This window comes from Gymnoscopelus braueri (genome assembly GCF_963280865.1).
Source record: "Gymnoscopelus braueri genome assembly, chromosome: 7".
NCBI lineage: Eukaryota > Metazoa > Chordata > Actinopteri > Myctophiformes > Myctophidae > Gymnoscopelus > Gymnoscopelus braueri.
Window position 1 is genome coordinate 33,041,270 of NC_137608.1, and position 20,646 is coordinate 33,061,915.

The window sequence follows — 20,646 nt, forward strand, 5'->3', positions numbered from 1 at the left end:
TGCTCTGGGTTAGAACCATACTGGAGCCTTTCTATGTGGCTTGCCAGTTCTTTTCCAAGATTATGTGGGTTTCTTCCCATGTTAGGGACATACTTCTGCCAGTGCCTGTGACCAAGGCACTGGAGCTGGTCCTCAGGGACTGCTTGAGAATGAATTGAGAAAAGCTCAAATCAATAAGGAAGCATCCAAACTGATGCTTAAACTGGTATTTAAAGTTTTACAATCAATCCTAACCCTATTTACAGTTTGTTTTGATTGAATCTACTGTGTATGATATTCAATTATGTCAGATGGACATCTGACTGTACTTAGGTATTTACACGCCCATGGCCCATAATTGAATATCACTGCCTAGATTCTAGATAAGTATTCCTAGATAAGTCTGCATAAATAAATCTGTCATGAATCATCCAGAACAGCACTCATTTGATGTACAGTATATCATTATCATTTGTTTTTACGTCTGGAGACAGATGTGCCTCCTGCAGGAGGGCTCAGATCTGAACCCATTTGATTTGGGCGATAGGAAAGTCGCCCGTTTCGACTGCATGCCTGAGCTGACGTCGACCCCAGGCAGGGTTCGAACACACAACCTTCTGCATGAAAGGCTTACCGCTACACTAGGGCGGCCCTAAGTGCGTAAAGCATATCTGATACAATATTAAAATATATGCAGAGTTTAGACTTAATACCAGAACCCTTCCATTTTGGCCTGAGATGCATGCTGGCAATCACAGAATAATCAGAAGGCTTGTGTTGATCCGTAACTACCTTCAAATAAAATGTGCCATGTTCCTTAAAATAATGTTTTCACTGAACTCCAGCTTCAAAGCTTTTGAGTCCCAAACCCATGGCTATGGTAACACATGACAAATTCAACAACAGTTCTTCTGTATGTGATATTATGGGAGGCCATAGATGTCATAGACATGCTGGCTCCCAGTTAACTCAACCACTTTCTTTCTAACATTGAAAACATGAGAACTTGAGAATTTATGTTAATCCTTCAGCAATTAATCCCCACCATGTTTCTGCGTTTTTGGACTATACCCAGACCCTGTGAGCGAAGCAATTGTTTGTAAGTGCGAAGATAAATGGCTGCTTGACGGTGCCAAGCATAATGGTTTCAGTAGGGATCTGGATCTGGGGGAGACAGAAACAAGACTTGGGGAACACTGTCACGAAGAAAGGGGGGGGGGGGGCAAGTTACAATGCCACAGTTGAGAGTAGGGCCAAATCAAATGTCAGCCCTACCCTTCGCTGACGTGGTGAATGTCAGTAACCGAGGACAACGTAATATTCACTGGTTGTTTACGGAGGAATAGATTGAGAGAGAGAGAGAGAGAGAGAGAGAGAGAGAGAGAGAGAGAGAGAGAGAGAGAGAGAGAGAGAGAGAGAGAGAGAGAGAGAGAGAGAGAGAGAGAGAGAGAGAGAGAGAGAGAGAGAGAGAGAGCGAGAAAGAAAGCAAGTGAAAGAGACAAGAGGAGGAAAGAGAGCCCATGAGGGAGAGTTAAAGAGAGTGAGATAGGGAGCGAAAGGATGAGAGGGACAGAAAGGCAGCAGAAACAAAAAATTGAAAAGTGCATCCTCGGAGCGCAGATCTCCACCAGGCCTGGTTGCCGACCCAGGGCTGTGTCAGTCATAGGGTGCAGCCGCCAGGACACGAGGCTCATTTGTCACGTTTTTTGCAAAACCAGACATTTGGAAACCAATCGGAATGGAATATAACAAATATGACTGATACATCCTGATCACATGACTCCAGAGATAATGTGTCCGATTTGTGTGAGCTTTGGACAAAATCTGTAAGAGTGGTGCCAAAAAGTGTATTTTGAAGAAAATGCAAAATGCCTGAACATCTTGCTAGGTGGTAATGGACGCGCCTATATGGTCAGTTGCGTCATGATCCAAAGAATCCAGGGATTTTTTTTGGACGACCTACGGTTAAAGAGTTATAGGCCAAAACGTGAAGTGGCCTGTTATAGTGACACCATGAGGCCAATTACACACAGGTGAAAATATAATGAAAAGGGAGAGTGAAAGAGAAGGAGAGGGGGAAGAAAGAGGAGAGAGACAAGACAAGACAAGACAAGACAGAGAGAGAGAGACTGAGTAAAACTAAAAAGAAAGAGGATGTACTATATTCAGTGATGTTGAACACAGCAAGTAAAACATCAACATAAAACCCGGTTGATGACAGGGCACAGGTTTCAATGTAACAGCGACGTGAAGCGTGATCGTCCGCTCCATGCCATGATATTACAAGTGCACAATCACTGAAATCAATCGCTAGGTAATAATTTATAATAATTCATGATGTAATATGGTTATATATAGATACATAGATACAAAGCCTTAATGCTACCAAAGAAGTTGAAACCTCTTGTTGCTACCAAATGTGCCTCTGATGCACAACTACCTCTGCTTATACTTCTGTAATTTGTTGGGTTTCTTGAAAGGTGCTAAATAAATCCAAGTTATTATTATTATGCTGTAAATAGATACTGTACACTATGTTCTGTACCATTACTGGTATACTTAATGTTCTAAATAGATTTTTCTTTGAATTTTAGATGATGGTGAAATTTGAACATGGTCAGATTACCGGTAGTTCAACAACATACAATTTGAGAGTGAGAGAGTGAGAGTGAGAGTGAGAGAGAGAGAGATTTTAGACCCATTCAATTTCCTCGAGACCCACTTGAATGAGCACCCGTGGGTCCCAGAACTTGTTACATTGAAAACGGTTCAACGTCACTGCTGTTTTGGAAGGGGCCTCTACTTTGTCATGCAAAGTGAAAATGAGACGGTGTGTAGTGTGTACATGTGTGTGCTCATGCGGCTAAGTGCAGAGAGAGTGAGGGGTTCTGTGTCCAGTGACAGTGTTACCATATTAACATGACAATAGGCTGCTCTTGTTTTCCCTTTACTCAATTACCTGGCAACCGGGCCTTATTATAAAAGGTTCCTTAGACAGACAGACAGACAGACAGACAGACAGACAGACTTGTGGAAAGGTTGTGGGGCTGTGTGCTCTATTTTAGTGACCTTTTAATTATGTATCACGCCAGGGGTTTCAGTCAAGTGTCCATCTACCTATAAAGATAGCATGTTAGATGGCACAGGTTGCGATCATACAATTAGAGTTGCAATAAGTAACTATATTGATTTATTGACAAATGTGTAGATAGGATGAAACATCTTTGCATCTCCCATACATCCCCTTGTCAATAAACGTTTTGTTTTATTTTTCTTGGATTTCTTATATTTTGTATTTGGCCCAGGAGGCCAGATTTTTGTAAGTAACAAGTTCTTAGATCCTCATGGTCTTCATCAGACAAGCAATGTGCCAAATATGTATTGAGGTGATAGGTGATCCAATTATGCAGTTAGAATGTGAGATAGGCATACCTCTGTATAAGTATATAATGTACAATATCATACAGATATTACATACTAAATCATAGTGAAATATAGATGCTCCAAAGATGGCAGGTGAGATGCAGTACCTTGGAGTTGAGGTCTCTGTGGTAGATGTTCTTGTAGTGCAGGTAGATCATTCCCCTGATGATGTCACAGGCCAGATCAACCTTTTCTCTCCAGCTGAGGGGTGTGTCTTTCCTGGCCAGCAGCTCTTCCAGACAGCCCCCATTCACATACTGGAAATGGTTCAACACATCTGTTATACAGTACAGTATCACACCCCCCACTCCAATGTAATGGAACAGTCCAACCTCATGCTGGATACTGTAAAGTAAATAAATCAAACAATCTATATTTACATACCATATCTAACACATTAACATGGAGAGCAATCTGTTGCTGTCAACACAGTGGACAGAGCCTGCTTACGAACGTGCACAGAAATGACTCACAGCACTCACCTCTAGTATGGGGTAAAGTTTGTCCTCCTTCACACAGATCCCGAGATATCTAAACAAGGAATGGGAAAGCTATTTTGAATATTTTCTATATAGACTTTCCTCTTCATTAGCAGAATGTCATTTGTATCACATTTCTTTTTTCAGATTGGATCAAAAGTCCTTGACATCATGATATATTTCACCTATCTCTGGTTTTCATGGACGATTTAAAAACAAATAACAATTAACCTGGAGGCTGTTATTCAAGCTACCATTATAGAACAATTCAATGGCACTTGAAGTGTGACAGTGACGTTGAAGCCTGGCAACGCTGGCTTCTACAAACACAATTTTTTACACACGGATATTACTCCCTCATTATTTGATTACTGTGGAGGCAGGATGCTGGGTGCCAGGTACCTCTGGACACCTCAGGCTTACACAATCACCTCTCTACGCAGGCAGCTCTGCGTAGAGAGCCATTTAGCAATGACCTTGCTAAATGGCTAAAATAAGATCGCTTAGGTAAACATTCTGCCTTTCTCACTTCTTATCTTATGTAACCACTGTAGACAGTGGTAGGTGTTAAATTGCAACACCAAGTTCCTGTTTCATTTGTACTGTCATTGACTCTACCACTCACTTTCAAGTACAAAAAAGCTGCACTTCTCCGGCATTCAAAATTACAAACAAGATATGTAATGTAATATGGTACATCCAGTTTTTATTCTGTGGTGAATATTCCAGTCGAGTCCATAAGCGGAGAACTGACTACAAACTCATCTTAAAACTGCAATCTGTACATTCTATGCCCGTTCTCCCCCCTCCACACGGAGAGAGGTACAATGTCTGAACTACAGTCAACATGGTGGATCAACGGCCGGCTATGACCTCTTGCTTAGAGTTTTTAACGTGAGTAACAGAGAGAAGAAGGGCAAGAGAGAAAGAGGCGGTGACATGGTCGCAGCTTCTAGTAGGTGAGTAGTAGGCCTACCTTTATTTGAGGAGCGTGCCGTGGCTCCGTGTAGTGGACATGCCCACACAAGCACACGCATAAATAATAATACAATGACATCTCTGGCCTATTCTAAGGTTATAGGTCTACTGTTCTACTTCTATTCTATATATCACACACACACACACACACACACACACACACACGCACACGCACACACACACTACTGTACCTGACAATGTTAGGGTGGGAGAGCTTCTGTAGCAGACTGATCTCTCGTACAATGCTGTCCTGGTCCACATCATTTTTATAGATTTTCACCACCATCACCTTATGACTGGTATTGTGCACCACCTGACAGACAGACATCAAAAGTTCATCATTACCGGTAACAGCAGTGGAGATTGTCAGAATGAATTGGGGGAGAGCCAGGTGTACTCGGTCACCCCAGTGACACAGTGTGTTACTTCACAGAGCACCCACGAAGACAGCTGCTCTTGTCTATTCCTATTCCTCAGTTCACTGCAGATGAAAAATTATGTAGTGTGAAATGTGTCTTTTTTTTGTGTTGAGCAGCACTTTCTTCAGTTGAAAATGTGTAATTGTACTGGACAATGACTGGATGGACTCTTCACATCCACCATCCATCAGCTATGTCTCAATCCCTCCTATCTGACTGTTTCAGACAGTGAAATATAACACATTAAAAGTCTAAAATGATCCCCCCTCATTCCCCATTCCCTCGTGTAACTAACCCTAACAATCCCGATCCAGTCATTGTACTCACTAATCTCTTTCTAGCACGTTCCACCAGGCACAAAGCCTGAAAGTGACGGAATAACGAAATATTTGAGATGGGGGGGCTATGTGAGTTATGTAAGTAAGACCTGAGTGGGACACGGCTGCATAATGTGTCCAACAGGCTCAGGCCTCCACTGCTGCTGCTGGCTAGAGGGGGACAGTGGAATGAGAAACATGTCCCAATTAAAGTCCTCAAACAAAGCAAACTTTGGTGTCAGCGCCCATACGTAGGCTGCCTGGCACGGAGGCAGCTTTGCTTGAGAGGAGGCCAGACAAAGGTGAAGGTTAGGGTTGGGCAATATATCAACAATACATCGATAGCGTGACATGAGACTCGATCATCTAGGGTTTTGCATATGGTAATATTGTGATACGGTATAAGTGTTTTAATCACATTTGATACTTTAAAATGTTTACTGTTACTGTACTGTTGTTTAATGTTACTTTATCGTTATGTTTGACGATATTCAAAGAGATTTCAATCTCGAGATTTTAATCTCGTCTTGCATAGTGTTCTGTCACTATGAACGTCAGATCTCACCAAAAAAACAACAAAAAAAGCTATTAAAATACGTGATCTAACGCGCACGTTTTAAGCTGTGGCGGACCCGGGATGGAGTTATGACATTTTTGTACTGTACCATTCATCCTAAGATATCATAACATCATAGAAAAGGTAAGAAAACCGTGGTCCAAAATCCCCCTTTAAGAGGTGGACAGTGGGTCTCGAAGTGAAGGTCACAATATTAAGTAAGTCTTTATTGACAGTATATTTGTATACTGTCAAACTGTCATTTGTAATTCTGAGAGTATGTAACGCAACGATAAACAAAGCATGCATGATGATGCTACCTTATAGACTTTGGAGAAGAAGCCAGTGCCGATGAGCTCGGCACTGAAGTTCTCCCAGAACTCGAGCTTGCGTACGGCGGTGCGGAGCTTCTGCCACCGGTCCACTTGGTAGTAGCGGTCAGAGCTCTCGCCATAAGACGTTGGACTGGCCGGTTCGGAGGACACATCCACGTCACACATCCTGGTGGGGATGTCCGCTGGAACACACACACACACACACACACACACACACACACACACACACACACACACACACACACACACACACACACACACACACACACACACACACACACACACACACACACACACACACACACACAAAACATCATTAAAACATTGTAATTTTTGATAATTGCATCATACCATGCTGACCGGCTAATTACCTGCAGCACAAAACACAATAGAGAGAGGCACTTTATGCATTTGAAGAGAGACAGTAAAAAGCGTTGGTTAGATGAAAGAGAAGCTAACAAAAGAACTCGTTTCAAATCACCCACTCATCACCATCTCCTTCACCTTTCACTAGATGAGATTAACAAAGCATCTCCGTTTTATGGGATGAAGATAATGAATCGTGAATAATGTGTTGCCTAAAATAGAGACAGTGAATATGGAGAGCCGGAGCTGGTCACTCTGCTGGGGAGAGTGTCCAGTCCAGAGTGTTTATGAGAGCCACTTTTCTCCCAGAAAATGTATATTGAAAGGCTAATCTGATTTCTGACAAATATAGTACATGCCCTGCATGGTAGATGAAAGCAAAACAAAAATATGTAAAAGTTCAATGTACCTTGACGGTGCATGTTAATTTGCACAAACACTCAAACAAAACTACTAACATTATAGCATAAGTAGATGAAGCTTCTAGTTGCGTACATTTAACTTTCAGCTAATGCGCGTATCCATGGTAACTATGATGGACGGCACAGTATTTGCTGCGGATCACAATGGCTGGGGAATCATCACAACTGTGACTTTTTCCACCAAAACAGATTAAAAAAACTGTAACAAAGTGGTCTGAACATCAGACCGGGCAACGTATTTATTTAATCGTTAAATTACATTACTACTGATTGAGCATAATGTCGGCAACTTTCCCAAGTTCACACATGAATGTAGGGCTCAACCCTATGACTGATTGGTCACAGGATGGTCAGAAAACCTTTACATCACTACTACAACTATGTTTAGCCAAGTCAAAGTCCATGTTTTCATCAAAAGTAGGCAGTCCTGACCTCAATTCCATTACAGAAGACTCCAGGGATCCTTCCATTGACCCTCCTGTTAGAGGACAACCCCTCAAACCATTGAGCCTCATCACCAGAAAAAGGTGATCTTTTTATGTGTCTGTTCTAGTGCTGCTTATAGGCACTTTGGGCTACAAAAACAATGTTATTTCTCAGATTAGCCTGCAGAAAAAAAGCTGGGTAATCCTGACCTATATTTACACCACAGAAGACTGTTCTCTGACATCTAAAGTCACTTTGTTTTTGCCAGGACAACTGCCCTCTGGTCTGACAATAATGCCAGTGTAAAGCACACGCTGGCACGCTGACACAATTGGCAGGGCTTTGACAATCGAGTGGGAATCAACCCTGGCTATTCATCGTGGGAGAGAGCATACACACACACACACACACACACACACAGACACACACACACTCGCGCACACACAGACACACACACATACACACACACATACACACACAGCCTTTGTTTTCCCTGCACAAGAACAATCACTTCACTTTGCGCGCAGCTACGCCATACTGTCAGAGAGAAACGCTTACAGCGCAGCCTTCTCATCTCTCTGTTTCTCTCTTTGCTTCTCTTTCTCTCTCTTTCTGTCTCTCTCACTCTATTGCATTGCATGTCTTTCTCTCACTCCTCCTCTACCATCTTTGTCTTCCACATCCTCTCCCTCTACCTGTTTCTGTTTTTCCCTCTGTCTGGCTCATCCTTTCTTTCTTCTCTTCTTCCCATCTTTTTTCTTTTCCACTCCTCTTACTCTGTCTTGCTCTCTGTCCAGCAACTAATCAACCTGTTATCTTATAGGCTCTGTTAACCAACAGAATTTGACTTGTTGTTTCCGGCCCTTTTGGTCTACATATATCCGCCACAAGTGTGCACCAAGAGTTATTAACGTGACTTTACACTGCAACGTTTTACAAGTTACGGCAAAGCAAGGTGAAAGAATTGCACTTCCTGTGGAAATGTCACAGCTAGTCATCAGCAGGCTGACATCTGCACAGCTGAAAAGGAATGCAAGAGATAGCAAAGTCAAGGTTGCAACTAAGTGAGATTTTCCCCCAGAGTTTGGGTATTTGTCAGTAGAAGCCCTCTTCCTGAGAAACATTCAAAAGAGGAGGCTGGGATGTGTATGCATATCTGTATTTGTGTGCATGTGTGTACTGTAGACAGACAGATGAGCACATCAGCCAGTCTGCCAGTGTGTTTACAGGCCCTTTACTTGACTTCCGAGTGAGAAGTGAGAAGTTGCACCAAGACCAGAGTCATTTCCTGAACAAGTTGGCCGCAGCCTACATCATGAGAATAACTCACACAGACATCTAAATAATTCACAGAATTAGTATGCAAATGTATACTTTCACTTTCATTTTAATAGCATGTCTTTTTAAACACTAAAAACTTCATTGACCAAGGTCCCCCAGGGGTCTATTATGGCCCACTTCTTTTTTTCACCGGAAATAGCTGATCTACAAGCTCGAAGCTAAGCTTATAGATCTGCTATTTTAACAGAATGTTCGTCTATTATGACATGCCCAGGATAGGCACGCTAGGGTCAAGTGGTTAAATAAACAAAAAACTTTGCTCTGAAACCATAGCTGATAAAAAGTTTTTTTGGATGCTTTTTACGTTGAACCTTGTCTATTTAGGCGGTTGGCTTGGTTCACTTTGTTAACGTCAGTAGACATAGCAAATCATATTGTGAGTCAAAGCTTGTGATTTACGTACTGCAATGTGAATTTGTATAAATGATACATCACACTTGGTCTTAACCACATACTCCAAGTGTACACGTTTACAAAGATTTTCCCAAAATGTGTGCATATAGCCTACAAGCAAACACAATGCGCGCGCACAGACCATCTCCCTGTCTCAACTATGCTTTCTGCACACATGGAACACAGTATGCCGACTCTAGAAACTCTTTGGTTGTGAATAGATCATACATGATCAATAAAAATTTTTACATTCTCAGGGTTCAAATTAACACTGTGGATTTCACTGTGTAGCTATTCCAGGTTATTCTGACTCACTCCAGCTAGAAGACGGATATGAATAGATCACTGTAAATTGCCTTCTCTGTGCTCCAGCAGGCTCAGGCTTACAGTACAATGATGCAGCTATGCTTTCAGTATATCATTAATCTCCCTTAAACAGCCATCTATGTCGGGACAGCTCTGGCTCAGCAAACCTTGTGCAACAGAGCCCCTGCACTTAAATTGCCTGTCAAGTGCCAATACAGTGATAGGCTAATGGATACTGTCTAACTGGAGTTAGCTTCAGGCCCATGGGGGCTTCAGGACCATGGGGGCCACTGTAGTCTGATGTGTGTGTGTGTGTGTGTGTGTGTGTGTGTGTGTGTGTGTGTGTGTGTGTGTGTGTGTGTGTGTGTGTGTGTGTGTGTGTGTGTGTGTGTGTGTGTGTGTGTGTGTGTGTGTGTGTGTGTGTTGCAGAGCAGGGACAGCAGGCAGAGATCATGTTTTTTTTGTGGGTCAGAGTGAAATCGATAAGGCTGAGCCAAACCGAGCCTGACCACACGCATAGCTGTGGCTCCTGTCCTCGTTTTGCCACAGCCACAGTGGAATGACAATGACATTACAGAACACACTGTATCTCTCTGTGGAATGAAATGACTGTACCTCTGTGTGGAATGACATCACAGAGCATACTGGACCTCTGGACTGCACCATTGAAGTACTACCCATTGACAAATAAAGCATCACATACCTACAGTTTGTGATGACATGTGATGAACATGATAAAAACAAATCTGGAATTACGTTTTTGTTTTTTTGCTTTGCTAGCTTCATGCTGATTCAGCATTTGTATTATTAAGTTTAGTTTTAACAGGTTTCAAGGGCCACATAAATTTCACTTTGGGGGAGGGGGACGAGAGCAGAAAAGTTTTGCGGTTATATGGTATTCCGGCTGTACCCTGTAGCATATGCTGTGGAGTGACATGGCTGCGATTCGGATTTCCAACAGCCTGTAGTTTGTGGTGTGGGAGCCTAAATCCAGACGTAACCTAATTATATACAGTACAGGCTGAAGAGCGGCAGTGGGAGAAATAGCTGAAGAAAAACATGTCTTTTTATATATTGAAGCACTTTAGTATTGTATGTGTACTGTACTGTATGTGTCTCTGTCTGTCTGTCTGTCTGTCTGTCTGTATGTACTTGAATGGATACAGGCTGAGGTAGGCTTGACGCCGAAATGCGTCCGTGTATGCTGTCCGTGCATCCATGAATTAAAAGTACCAGAAGGACTTTGGAGTGCTGGCTATTATTTTACTTACAGTGCTTGTCTTTCGATCTGAAAATCTATCATTCATTCACCGATCAGTCCGGCATCTACTGTATCTAATCGGGCAAGAAAAAACCCTTGATGGGAAAAGAAAAGGAACTAACCTTGGGGAGGATCACAAAAGAGGGGCAGATCTGCACACAATAGTGGGAAATAACAAATTGACTAGTACAAATCTAAATGCTGCATACTGTTCCTGTAACTAAAACATAATGCTGATGTAATTTCACAACTACAAATCTACGTCCCTTGCACTTCTGACATGACCAGTGGTTGGGACCATTGACTAACAGCAGATGATTCAAACATTAACCCCACATCATCCACAGTGCATTTGACGGGTCTAGCCCTGAGGCACTGACCAGCCCTATAGTCAGAAGCCATGAGGACAGGGTCATCAGTCAATCAGCCTGAATCAATTTCAAACTAACCCACTGTTTTCTAGACCAGTGGTTCTCAAAGTGGGGTCCGGGGAGGGGGGGGCCTACAAGCATGTACATCTGTAATACATCAGATCTACAATCTGATGTATTGCACATCAGATCTATCAGATCTACAAGCTTGTACATCTGCAATTTCTTTTAAATATCAAAAACGTTTTTTTTTTTTTATATATATAAATCTTTCTGGTTCCTGGCACAAAATCTTTTCAGATGGGGGTTCGCGGCCAAATAATAGATCAATTTGGGGGTCCTTCACTTCAAAAGGTTTGAGAACCACTGTTCTAGACTGTACACAAGGAATGGCAATGACGATGGGAGCATATTTGAAAGCAATGTATGAGCACAGGGGTCAGTATACAGACATTATACTGTATGGCTACCAGTGGCGTTCAGAATTGATTTTAAATTTACATTGTTTGTTTTTAAAGCACTGAACGGACTTGCTCCTATTTATATTTTTGACCCCCTGTCTCCCCACAAACCCACCCGTAATCTTAGATCAGCACACAAACTTTTACTTGAATCCCCCCCAGACAAACCTTGTGACGGAAGGTGACAGGGCATTCGCTGCTAGGGCTCCATTTCTGTGGAACCAACTCCCCCTGCAAATTAGACAGGCCACTTCGGTGTCCACTTTTAAAAACTCATTACTTTAGAATGGTCTTTAGCTAGAAGGAATAGTCAGCTAGTTCTCTGCTTTCACTCTTATTTTTGGTCCTATTTCTTTGTATGGTTCCTTTGTTTTTAAATTTTCCATCATTGAATTGCCTTTATATTTCCTGTGTATGTATTGTATTTGTATTGTTAAGCACTGTGTAAACCTGTTTTTGAAAAGTGCTATAAAAATAAAGTTTATTATATTATATTATTATATTATGTACTGTACTTCCACATTTAATTTAAAGTTCACATATTAAGGACTGAGAAAGCATAAATCAGTCACTTGGGGCAGAGGTTGGTCTTTGTGTGGGAAACTGTAGAGGTAGAAACAGGAACTAACTAGAAAAGTGCCTACCCAGGGCCCGCAAAATTTGGAGGCCAGTCATAATCCAATTGAAATAGAATCTGAAAATCTGACTGATATCTTGATTACATGGCTCCAGAGATAATGCGTACCGATTTGTGTGAGTTTTAGGTAAAATTGTTGTGTGAGTTTTAGGTAAAATTGTAGGAACAGTATCAAAAATACAAAATGGTAGAAAATCTAGTCTGGCACAAATGGCCAGGGAGTTGCATCATGATCCAAGGAATCCAGGGGGAGAAAAGTTTGACTCTTGACCTACGGTTCAAGAGTCATAGGCCAAAACATGAAGGGCCCCGTTATAGCACCACCATGAGGCCGATTAGAAAAGTTTTGGGTTACAGGTTCTTCCTTGGCCTACTGGGAGTGTGCGTGCAAAGTTTCGCCGATCAGTCCAACAATGCAAAAGATTAGTTGCTCACAGGCACACTGACGGACAGACACACGGACAGACAGGAGTGGAAACATAGTCTCCGACCTGGCAGAAATGAACCATTCTCCACTCACCGACTCCCATGAATAATTGAATGTGCATTAGATTAGATCACACATCTTAGCACCCTCTTTGTAAAAGACGGTAACCCTAGAACAGCTTAAGCCTAATTTATGCTGTGTAAGACAACCCCTTTAAGCCAGATTTCGTGGCTGTGAGCCACTTGGCTCATACTGTACCTCCTGACATTTCTAGTGACTCACATCGTGTCAGTCTCACAAGCTTTGATCGATTGACTGGCCTGGGGATACAGAGTTCTGTTGTTCAAGGAGACGAGAAATGTAAATTGTTCTTCTATCTTCTTGTGTTTTGGTCGGAACGGTTCAACAGTAAGCCAATGTAGCGTTTCTGTTGTGGGTGACGTCAGAAAACATCATTGGGCATATTTGGTGGAAAGTAACTAAGTACATTTACTTAAGTACTGTACTTAAGTACAATTTTGAGGTATTTGTACTTTACTTGAGTATTTCCAATTTCCAATACTTTTACTTCTACTCCACTACATCTCAGAGGCAAATATTGTACTTTTACTCCACTACAATTATTTGAAAACTTTAGTTACTAGTTACTTTTCAGATGTAAATTATGATATAATGACACATACATTAACCACTTTAACCCTATTTTATACCTAGGCTATTTGAAAATAGCCGATCTACAAGATCTACAACGCGTCGCATCGCGACGCGTTGTGAGCTTGTAGATCTGCTATTTTCAAATATTTAGTACTTTTACTTTTGGTACTTTAAGTACATTTTGATGCCAATACTTTTGTACTTTTACTCAAGTAAATTTTGAATTCTGGACTTTTACTTGTAACAGAGTACTTTTATATTGCAGTATTGGTACTTTTACTTAAGTAAATAATTTGAGTACTTTTTCCACCACTGCATATATACACGTACTGTATGTCCAAAACTATGAGCCATATGATCCATAGCTTGCCCGTATATAAAGTTCAAGGGCATGCGGCCGGATTAAGCCCAAATAGCCATGTCCAATTTGTTTGGATTGTTAGACCTTATTAATCCTGCGGGGGATTTCTTTTTTTTCCTCCACAACAAAAAACTGCTTATACAGTATAAACTAGGACTGACCTACAATAGGAATGTCACTCTCCTTTGTCCTTGTTGTGATCAGGTGCCATGCACAGTAGCTCACAATCTGCCAACAAATCATCATCGACTTTCAACATTGCAAAGGATTCATCATCACTGGAGCACTCCTCTTACAGGGATTCTGAGACACGATAGTGTTGGGGATGGGTTACCTTATTTCACCTCCTGCTGTGTACTGTAGGTCAGCTCAGTTTACGTTAACCCATTTAGACCTGAGGCCGATTTTATAACGCCTTCTAAATCCTAACCTAAGTTTTCAGAAAAAAAAGAAACAAATCTTGTTGCTATATACATAGCAACATCTAAAATGACACAGATGCTGTCCTGGTTTTAAAGGTATAACAACATATAGGCTTAATGGGTTAAAACACCATTGACTCTCCAAATACAGAAGTAGGGCTACATTTACGTAGGAACACAACATCTGATTTTTAAACCAGGCAGGCATGGATCTGATGTTCATATGACATATGTCTCTAAACTCGTAGGAATCACCACCATCAACAATCGACATCTTCAGCCCAATTTGCTTAATAAAAAAAATGTGTTTGTTCCAAGCAATTATCCCTTGAAAGCCATACAGACTACACAGTTATTAAATATTCAGTAAAAACATCCAGTGACCAAGGCATTCTTGCTTGCCCACTGTCTGGGATGGAGGGGAGGGTGGGTGGGTGTGATAAAGTGTTGAAGAGGTCAGAGATGAAGAAAATATGGTTAGCTCACAATGCGTCTCTGTCCTTCTCTCTGCAGTTTCTCCCATTGACCTCATCCGTTGGTTCAACCATTCAGGCAACCACAGTGTTTGTTCAGGTCAAGTTCTTGTTATCCTGCTAACGTTGGTGCTAACACTAAACTCAAGGCCCCACCAACATCAGCATTCCTAAATGAAGCTCTCAGGGACAGAGCACATAGCCCTGCCAAGCAAATATATCTGATTAAAAAAATTAAAGAACTGTGGGAATTATTTGACATAAAAAGAGAGTCAATGGAGCTGGATTGTTCGAAGGGACAACAGCGTGCTTTTTGTTGGCATTGTCTGCATAATAACAGCTACTGTACAGCAGCACGCTGTAAATCATTGAAGGGCAGGGTGGAGTTGTGGGTTACACCCAAACCCCTCACAGAAATAGCTGGAGTGTTTGAATTCACCACTCGTACGTCAGTAACAGTTGTTTCTCAACTCGAACACAACAATGAGGAGACGTGAAGTTAACAGAGTTCAGCTGTTTCAGACAGTACACAAGACCATCTGCGAGGTGAGAGCTTAGAAGCGAACAGTACACACGATGATCAACATGATCCCAGAATGCGAGGAATCCCCTCTACTCAAATCCCATCCTGCAGCTATGCTACCAGATTGGGGATTTCCACTCGTTAGGATTTCCAGTCTAAAGCATATCTAACTATTCCTCTATCCCTTCATCCCTCCATCCATTAATCCACTCTTCCATCCATTATACTGAAGGTTACAGCACATGCTCAGCCCATTTGCCTCTGTATAGCCTATGAGGCTGCTTTCCTTGGAGAGACAGAGGCAGCAAACACAGATGACAGATGAACAATTTACAAAGGTTTCGCACAATCTACACAGCTACTGCAAACAGCTGCCTTGTAACTAAGCGGCTACTCACGAAGGGGACACAACAAGGGGACACAACAATACTGCCACAAACCAAAAATGGTTTTGAGCAGTGCTTTTTAAGGATAAAAAGTAACAGAGGAGAACATACAGAGAAAGAAAAGCTTTTAGAACAAATCACTAAGATATAACAATTGTTTTCATGTAAACGTTCCCGTCTTTCTATTGTACTGTACATAAAAGTATTCCACCTTTCATTTATCAAGCCATTATCATCATGCCACTGATAGTACTTTTTTACTTTTGATTTACATTTTAATTAATTATTAGGCTAGGGTTGTTGTGCACATTGTGAACTGTATTCTTTAAACCTGTTACACAAATAATGCTTTTTTAAATTATCAGTTTATTATTTTGGTTCGATTTTCCCCACTAGGCTATTCTAGCTTGGTATTGGCCCAATATCCAATACTAGTCTCAGTGCATCTCTTGATCATACAGCAGGAAATGTTACTTTGGCATATTGTTTAGACAGATGCAAGGTTCATTGTTTACCATCCTAGGTTGTTTGAGGCACCACATTGTTCACTCTACTTATGTGACTATCCTTGTTGTTTATTGACTAGAGTTCATGCTTACGATCTCGCACTTGCAAGTCGCTCTAGATAAGACTGTCTGCTAAATACCTAAATTGTAAAATTAGTAAGTAAGTAAGAAGAAGACATTTGTTGTGGGGGGTGGGATAATTTGTATCACAATAAATAAATGTAGTTCATCAACAGCTGAGGGTTCTCATTTTGAAAAGAAGACACGTTTAGTCAACAATTTAGCCTATAATAATTGCATTTCACAATCAACGTATTGTACAGTGTACTGTAATAACACTTATTTGGTCCCTTGCTCCTCCTAACTTTAAAGGTCAATACATGGGTGCCAGTGGGAAGAACTGCATTACATCATAACATCCAGTCTTAGATGATGGAGGATGGATGAGTAACAGGACACTTTCCTGACACAACAAGGTTGCACAGTCAGCCAGGACGCTGAGCTCAGGGTTTTCTAAATCAGGACAATGCCCAGCTACAATTCTACACACATACTGCCCGGTTAGCTAGCCTACAGCATCTGCGTTAGGCTTATAAAAGAAAAAAAAGACATGCACATCTGACATGAGAAACAATAGAGCACCGAAGTCCTGACGTCACTCGTTCATCCCCAGGTTTGCGGAAGTAATTTCTCTATGGAGAATAACATTGGGTCATCTTAGAATCGTCTCATATAAGAATTGTGGTCCAAAAATAAACACCGCGTGTCGGCGTTATTGTCAGGGAGGAGGTTCTGTATCGTTTATGATAGTCAGTCACTTATATTTGATACAGTCTGTTTCTGGCGAAAATGTAACTAATTCGGCGGAAGTAACATTAGCGTTTTCTCACCGTCAGTTGATGCTTCATATCCATAAGAGTCAACCCGCCGGGGTCATTTGTTTATTTTTGGAACACAGTTCTTATTTGACGCGATATTAAATACGTCTGTGGGATTCAGAACGGGGGTGGAAAACTGCGAACCAGGTAGACAAACAAAGGATGTGTAAATGACGTCAGACTTCGGCGGTCTATGACCGCAATAAATGCCATATGATTTTAGACCGCAATTTTGCAAAAAAAATATGGCTTTGGTATTGCTGGAAAGGTTTCTGCTTAAGATGCAACTTGTTTTAATGAATTAAAGATTTTAACCAATCTGTGTGGTAGAGTAGCCTATGGTGTAATAATCTACATGCACGCTGGGCAAGACCTAGCCGGTTGAGTGTCTAAACGGAAGTACCGGAATTTGGCGGAAGTACCGCCTAAGGAAATGTCGTTGACGCTTTACAAATCTGTTTACATTCTCCACGAATGAAACAAGTGTTGTGATTGGTCGAAAAAGATCGTTTCCGGGGGAAATACGTCCGACTGAAGTCCGGCCCATATAGACACTCTCTGCATTAGGTCTTGACCAGGCTTTTCTCTTCGCAGATGAGTGAAGGCGAGGCTAATCTACATGTAATAGCACATCTGCAGTGGTGGTTAGAGGTGGTCTCACTCTTCCATTGAAATTTTTTGACCGTCATTGTTGGCTGACTACAAGAACTCTACCTTTAGCTCTAACAGTTTCCCTGTAGGGTACAAGTGGGGAGTCTGGGGACTGCCTCTGTCTTGAGTCCTGTCTCTCATGCAGGAGAATCCTCGCCACAGTAGGACATGAAAGTTAGATTGTAGCTTTAATGGGATGCAGGAGAGGTGGGCACTAGGGACACCTCGGTGTAAAATTGTCTATTTTGTCCAAAATGTTAAAGAAAAATATATATTAGAAAAATGGTCTTGAGTAATGTAAAGTATACATCATTATAAGACTTAATTTTATCCTTCAACTTCTTGTTTCTGCCCCAAAATGACTGGATATACAGGTTTTGTAGCAATTTGTAGCAATTGTAGACCTTAATTGTCAAATGTTTAAGCATGTTCTAATCACATATACATTTTCCAAATATCCAATTTAACACCGAGGTGCCCACTCTTCCTTGGTGCCCACCTATCCTGTTACCCTTTAATCTACCTTTTTGAACGCTGCACAATTCCACTCATTATCTGTGCTCTTCTGTGAAAGTATAGCTGAACAAACAGTGATGATCTTGCATTTTTGTCGCTGAACTTCCTGCAGTGATCTGATGATGTTGCATTGCTTCTGTTGTCACTCTGTTTGTGTATAAAAACTTTGTTTGCAGCAACAAAAACACAATACTTACTCCATTGATTTAACATGCTATTCATATGCATCTTGGGGAAGGGTTGGCAAAATCTGCTGTCCGCTGACAATGATCACAAGATCTGGTGATCAGACCAGCAGCAGTACAAGTCCAGACACTGGGGAGAACCACACACATGCAACAAACAATGAGCAAGCACAGACACAATACATCACAAAACACACATTTGCTTTCATGCAGGCAACAGTGGTGGAGAAAGTACTAATTTGATTTAACTTAAGTAAAAGTATCAATACTGCAATGTAGAAACACTCTGTTACAAGTAAAAGTCCGGTAATCAAAATGTACTGTACTTGAGTAAAAGTACAAAAGTATTGGCATCAAAATATACTTAAAGTACTCATTATGCAGAATGTCCTGTTTCACAGGTTATCATGTGAACATTTATAAAATGTATAAAAATCTTTTGAAAATAGCCAAAGTTTAATTAGGGCTGCAGTGATTAATGTATGTTTTGTAACAATAAATAAAATCTACTATGTAACTAGTAACTAAAGTTTAAAGTAGAGTAAAAGTACAATATTTGTCTCTGAGATGAAGGAGAGTAGAAGTATTGGAAATACTCCAGTAAAGTAAAAGTACCTCAAAATTGTAAATGTACTTAGTTACTTTCCACCACTAGCAGGCAACACTTAAAACAGGAATCATTCCACCATTATTCACCAAAGATATAGCTGGCATGCTACAGGTTGAAGAAAACTAAATTGCGTTCCTTCTGAGTTCTGACAAAATTACATAGTCATTTCACCTGTTGCATTTGACCAAGTTTGCCCACTCCCTTTTTGTAATCAAATAAAGATAAGTAAAGTAAACACATGAGTAGAAAATGTTGTTAAAAGACTATATTGAGTAGGCTACGTCAGTGGTTCCCACGCAGTGGGTCGGGACCCATTTGTGGGTAGCAGGCCCATTTTTATGGGTCGTGAGTAAATATCCCCTTTATTTTTTTCATTATTAAATTTTTTTTATTGTTAAATATTTTTCATGAATTTTAAACAAATTCTGACATTTTCCAAAAATAATTTCATAAATAAATGCCAAAAATGTAAGAAATGCTATAAATTCGAAAACAAATGTTTAAGAAGTAGTGTAAATAGCCAATCTACAAGCTCACAATGCGTCGCAATTGTGAGATTGTACATCTGCTATTTTCACCACTCTTCTGGGTCTTGAGCTAAAAAGTTTGGGAACCACTATAGGCTACACGTTATTACTTAATAAGAGAAAAAAAATAGCATAGACTAAATGGACGTAAACAATTCGAATACTTACATTTTGTAGGCTAGTAGTATAAAGTCCTTTGCGTTTAAAGAGGAAATAAGGCGCGTAGGCTGAGCTACTGCATTGCTCTCTATCTATAATAATGTATTGTGATGTTGTCTCAGCATCGCAGCAGTGATGTTCTTTACCTCTCTAGTCCTCTCCTCTCCTAATGTTTCGCAACAGGGAGCAACAATTTCCGTGCACTGTGCACTGTGCAGGCTGCAACATCAATGCTCTGGTTGCGTGCCTGCAGGCTGAGGCTCCCACACACTTAGCGAGAGAAAAACACCTCGTTAATGCATGTTTGATGATGGGTCGTCAAGCAACCAACCTCATTACGTTGGTAGTAACTCCGCCCACAGAAAATATAGCGTATAGCAGCCTACGTTTGAGAGGAAAGGAGAAATAAATAAATATAAAATACGAACTACTTTATATTTTTTTAGTTCACTCTATATAAGTAGAACCATGATAAACAAAACAAACTACAAAAAGGATTAAGATACTTCATGTTGTGCTTCATAAAATCTCAGATCGATCCCCACTGCTCTCACCATTTGCAACAAATACATAGGCTACTTCCTAATCCTCACTAGTTCTGTGCTCGACTTTGTTCTCGACTTTCTTTCTACTTTTGTAAATGGCCAACTTTAGCCTGCCAAACTATGAAATTCAGAAGTTGCCACATACCGGTAGCCTAATCCTGATTGATTTAATAGACTATATCCAGGCAACTCCAGAGTCTGCTGTTCTTGGTATTTGTGTAGGCATATCTATTATTTCTTTCCTGTATTTTTGTATCTATAATTTGTGGAATCTAGATCAAGAACAACTTTCACTTTTAACTTTAACATTAACTATTTAAATCGCCAAATGTATTTATAATGATACTGTATGC

The 20,646-nt window shown here is 40.9% G+C and overlaps 1 protein-coding gene across 1 annotated transcript in view; it reads right to left on the reverse strand.

Moving 5' to 3' along the window:
- The window catches only part of LOC308088060 (dual specificity testis-specific protein kinase 1), a 30,649-nt gene extending 10,642 nt beyond the window's left edge, over window positions 1–20,007 (reverse strand). Inside the window, exons 1-6 of the mRNA XM_080432406.1 lie at window positions 19,758–20,007; window positions 18,465–18,582; window positions 6,472–6,668; window positions 5,051–5,172; window positions 3,885–3,933; window positions 3,510–3,659 (exon numbers count right to left, since the gene is read on the reverse strand). Coding sequence (XP_080288532.1) covers window positions 3,510–3,659; window positions 3,885–3,933; window positions 5,051–5,172; window positions 6,472–6,668; window positions 18,465–18,495 — 549 coding nt within the window. The 5' untranslated portion in view covers window positions 18,496–18,582; window positions 19,758–20,007. The remainder of the gene's footprint in view (window positions 1–3,509; window positions 3,660–3,884; window positions 3,934–5,050; window positions 5,173–6,471; window positions 6,669–18,464; window positions 18,583–19,757) is intronic.
- Between the last annotated feature and the right edge of the window lie 639 nt (window positions 20,008–20,646).